The sequence below is a fragment of the Eimeria maxima genome, genomic scaffold (genome assembly GCF_000499605.1).
Source record: "Eimeria maxima Weybridge genomic scaffold, Emw_scaff1076, whole genome shotgun sequence".
NCBI lineage: Eukaryota > Apicomplexa > Conoidasida > Eucoccidiorida > Eimeriidae > Eimeria > Eimeria maxima.
Genome location: NW_013564110.1, coordinates 7,501 through 12,268, shown reverse-complemented (window position 1 = coordinate 12,268; position 4,768 = coordinate 7,501). Strand labels below are relative to the sequence as shown.

The following is a 4,768-nucleotide window of genomic DNA, read 5'->3' as shown; positions in this document are numbered from 1 at the left end:
TATATATATATATATATATATATATATATATTAATTCTTACCTTCCTGCTCTAGCAGTCCTTCCTGCGCGGTGTATATACAGCCTAGGAGATGCAGGGAAATCATAATTAATAACAAGAGGTAAATTAAATAAATCTAATCCTCTTGCTGCTACATCTGTTACTAATAAATAATTAACTTTTCCTGTACACACACATAAACCCTAAACCCTAATAAACCCTAATAAACCCTAATAAACCCTAAATTAACCCTAAACCCTAGATTGTAGTCCCCCCTCCCCCCACCCAATAAACCCTATACAATTATTGCAATTAAACATAGTATTAATTTATTAATTAAAAAAAAAAAAAAAAATTTTAATAAATCCAAATTAGGGTTTAGGGTTTAGGGTTTAGGGTTTACGTTTTTTGAATGCAGCTAGCTGAGAATTTCGATCTTTTTGGTCCATCGCGCCATAAATAATTGCAGTTTGTATTTTTAGGGTTTGGCGAAGAATTATATTCAATAATTCTCCTTGGTGACGAGTACTCACAAATATTAATGCTTGGTTAGGACCCTATGATGACCCACAAACCCTAAACCCTAATAAACCCTAATAAACCCTAATAAACCCTAATAAACCCTAATAAACCTTAATAAACACTAATAAACACTAATAAACACTAATATGCAAACCCTAAACCTTTATATGCACACACGACAAATTATACCATATTATATTAACGATAAAATATAAACCCTAATACATAAAACCCTAAACCCTAAACCCTAAACCCTAGAACACCAAACCCTAAACCCTATTATTATTACAAAGAGAATATAAAGAATAAACAAAATAAATAAATAAAATAAATAAATAAATAAATAAAATAAATAAATAAATAAAATAAATAAATAAATATAAATAAATAAATAAATAAATATACTTACCCTAGATAAAGGTTGTAATAAGGAGAGGAGAGTCGGTATTTTTTCTGTATATCTAGTGAATAAGAAGAATATTTTTAATTGTTTATTTAATTTATTTTCTTTATTTAATTGAATAAAAAGGGGATTAATTAGATTAAAAGAAGAAAAAGAAATTAATTCTTTAGGTAATGTAGCAGAAACAAGAATAGTTTGTTTATTTATAGGAAGAAAAGAGGAAAAAATAATATTTAATTGGGGCCCCCATCCCTGCTCAATCATCTTATCTGCTTCGTCTATAACTGCAGCAGAAGCAGCAGTTAGCTGCAGCAGCTGCTGCTGCAGCAGCTGCAGCAGTCTACCAGGTGTAGATATAAGTATATCGGGGTTAGAGGCTAGACTATCAAATTGGGTGGAGTAAGCAACCCCACCAAGTAACACACTTGCATGCAGAGGGAATTTATTTAATAATTTTTTTATTATATAATATATTTGTTGTACTAATTCTCTTGTTGGTGCTAATATTAATAATCTTATACCTACAATAGTTGAATGCTGCTGCAGCAACTGCAGCAAAGGCAGCAAATATGCTGCTGTCTTACCACTACCTGTTCTTGATAATATTATTGCATCTCTTTGCTGCAGCAGCAAAGGTATTGCTGCTCTCTGTACAGGTGTTGGTTGTCTAAACCCTAATTCTTTATGTGCTGCTGCTGTTGCTGCTGCTGTTAACCCTAATGCAGCAAAAGGGGAACAACGACCTTTCTTATTTAATGAATTATACCCTAATAAACCCTTCTCCTCCTCTCTTCCTTCCTCATCATATAAACCCTCCATTGATACCACCATCTCTAAACCCTAAACCCTAAACCCTAAACCCTAGTAGAGAAAAAAATCCTTTTATTAATATATACCAACAACACAATATCCAAACAATCTAACCCTATAAACCCTAAACCCTAAACCCTTAACACCAATAACAATTTATATACTCTTATATAATCTATATATTAACCCTTTAACTTCAATTTATTCTCATCAATTAGGGTTTAGGGTTTAGGGTTTATAGGGTTCAGGGGGTAGATAAAAGGGCGGACCCGCAGCCGCCGCAGGGGCCCCACGTAAACCCTTTTTTTACGGCAAAAAAAAGATAAATAAACAAGAAAAGAAGAAAAATAAATATATATAAATAATAATAAAACAATTAAAAGGAGAAAAAGGAAAGAAATAAACACCCCTTCTTCCTTGTGGGGATTTATCTATACCTCGATAGTTATAGAGGGGGCCCCAACCACTGGGCCCCAGTATAGGGTACCAGCTAGGGTTTAGGGTTTAGGGTTTAGGGTTTAGGGTTTCTTTATATTTTCTTTTTTTTCTTTTCTAACAAAGGGAGACTTATAATTACCTTCTTATTAACGAGTCCTGCTGCTGCTGCTGCTGCTGCTGCTGGACACTCACTGAGCTGCTATAGTAACAGTAGATACCAGCAGCAGCAACTGCAGCAGCAACAATAGCAGCAGCAGCAGCTGCTGCTGCTGCTGCTTCTCTACAGATACATACACTCAAATTTACCTGTACATACACCCCAAAGGGACACACAAGGTTCTTATACACACCGAAGACACCAGGAATACACAGACCACCACCACCAGTTGCTGCTGCTGCTGCTACTACTACTACTACTACTAGCTGCTGCTGCTGCTTCTAGCTGCTGCTGCTGCTGAGGCAACAGCAGCAACAGCAGGAGCTAGCAATGTAAATCCGTAGATTCCTTTTAGCCACTGATCTCCATGACGAAGAGGCAGCAGCAACAGCAGCAGGAACAGCAGCAGCAACTACAGCAGGAGCAGCAGAAGCAGCAGCAACAGCAGCATGTACAGCAGCAGCAACACGTGAGCGTTGAGATCTGCATTAGGCGTCTCCCCTTTCCTTTCTTTTTCGTGCTGCTGTTGCTGTTGCTGCTGCAGCTGGCCCAGCTGCAGCAGCAGCAGCAGCAGCAACCACGACAGGAGCAGCAGCACAAGGTGGAAGGCTGCTGCAGCTTGTTTGCTGCTGCAGCAGCCCTATCGCCTATCGTGAGGAGGTGTCTCAATAGAGATGCAGCAAGATCTGCTGCTGCTACTGCAGCAGCAGCAGCAGGTGCAACAGCAGCAGCAGGTGCAGCAGCAGCAGCAGCAACACCTTCCTTCCTGCTGCCCCGCTGCGTCTCTTTCTTCCCATTAGCAACTTATAGGCAAAACACAACAAATATAAAAAGGTGGACATACACCGCAGATACACCAAGGCAGCAGCGACGAACAGCAGCAACAGCAACAGCAACAGCAGCAGCAACTGCTGCTGCCGCTGCTGCTGCTGCTGCTGCTACTGATAGTGGCGGCACACCTGCGGAGCATCCCGCTAGCAGCAGCACTCCCACCCGGAAGAGAGGCAGCAGCAAAGGTAGGGGCAGAAGCAGCAGTAACAGCAGCAGCAACAGTAGCAGCAGCAGCAGCAGCAGCAGCACGAACGCCAGCAGAAACGACAAGACTTGCTCAGCAAATCTCATCTCTACTAAGAGCAGCAGCAGCAGCAGCAACCGCAGCAGCAGGAGCACCACTACCACCACCAGCACTAGCAGCACTAACAGCACTAGCAGCACTAGCACCAGCATTAGCAGCAGCAACCGCAGCAGCAGCAGCAGCAGCAGCAGCAGCAGCAACTGGATTCGTTGCAGCAGCATAGCTGAATTAGCGTTAACTCCCTTACGTGCCCTTCATGGTATATCTATAACAAGAGAGTTGCTGCTGCAGCAGCAAACAGGCTGCAGCAGCTGCTTGGATCTGCTGCTGCACTTCCTTCCTATTAAATATCTTACTATTAATACTGTTACTAGCACTAAAGATCTGCATGCAGCAGCAGAAGCAGCAGCAGCAGCAGCAGCAGCAGCGAGAACTGCAGCAGCAGATAAAGAGTATAGACACTTAGAGCAGCAGCAGCAGCAGCAGCAGCAGCAGCAGCAGCAAAGTCGTCTTAAGGCGGTGGGGTTGTCTGCTGCTGATGTTGCTGATGAGGGTTTGCTGCTGCAACAGGAGCAGCAGCAGCAGCAGCAGCAGCAAACAGACACGCCCCTCCACCTGCAGGCGGGACCTGTCTCCTTCGTTGGCTGCTTAGAGCGGGTACAACCAGCACAACACGAGGGTTTAGGGTTTAGGGTTTAGGGTTTAGGCTTTAGCCTTAAGGGTGTTGCGTAACAGGTTCCTCTATGGGTTGTAGGCAGCTCGTACTCTTTACGTTATCTCCTTTAGGGTTTAGGGTTTAGTGTTTAGGGTTTAGGGTTTAGGGTTTAGTGTTTAGGGTTTAGGGTTTAGGGTTTAGGGTTTAGGGTTTAGGGTTTGTGTGTACAGATATCTCATTGCCGCATGCGTGGATCTTCTCGTCTTATGTTGTCCACCGCCAAAGTGCGGGGTCTGCATGACTCTCAACGTACAGCAGCAGCAGACAGCAGCAGCAGTAGCAGCAGCAGCAAACGCAGCAGCAAGCGCAGCAGCAGCAGCAGCAGCAGCAGCAGCAGCAGCAAGGATGATACTGCATTAAGGGTTGAATGGATAGGAAAATTTCATCAATTGCTGCACCTAAGAGCAGGACAAATCGTCACCGTTACAGGAAAGGTAATTTGCTGCTGCTGCTGCTGCTGCTGCTGCTGTTGCTGTTGCTGCAGCTGATGAGAATCTGCTGCTGCTGCTGTTGCTGCTGCTATGTGATGATCGCGAGAAGGACCAGTAGAGTCGGCACAGCAGCTGAGGTAACAGCAGCAATAGCAGCAGCAACAGGTGCAGCAGCAGCAGCAGCTAGTTGTGCGTCTTGAATATGTTGCTGCTGCTGC

The 4,768-nt window shown here is 43.1% G+C and overlaps 1 protein-coding gene across 1 annotated transcript in view; it reads left to right on the top strand.

The window, feature by feature from the left end:
* Positions 1–3,660: 3,660 nt before the first annotated feature.
* EMWEY_00048250 (ATP-dependent DNA helicase, putative) overlaps positions 3,661–4,768 on the top strand; it is a gene marked incomplete at both ends in the record, with an annotated part of 5,148 nt that continues 4,040 nt past the window's right edge. Inside the window, 3 exons of the mRNA XM_013479344.1 lie at positions 3,661–3,663; positions 3,975–4,061; positions 4,290–4,553. Coding sequence (XP_013334798.1) covers positions 3,661–3,663; positions 3,975–4,061; positions 4,290–4,553 — 354 coding nt within the window. The remainder of the gene's footprint in view (positions 3,664–3,974; positions 4,062–4,289; positions 4,554–4,768) is intronic.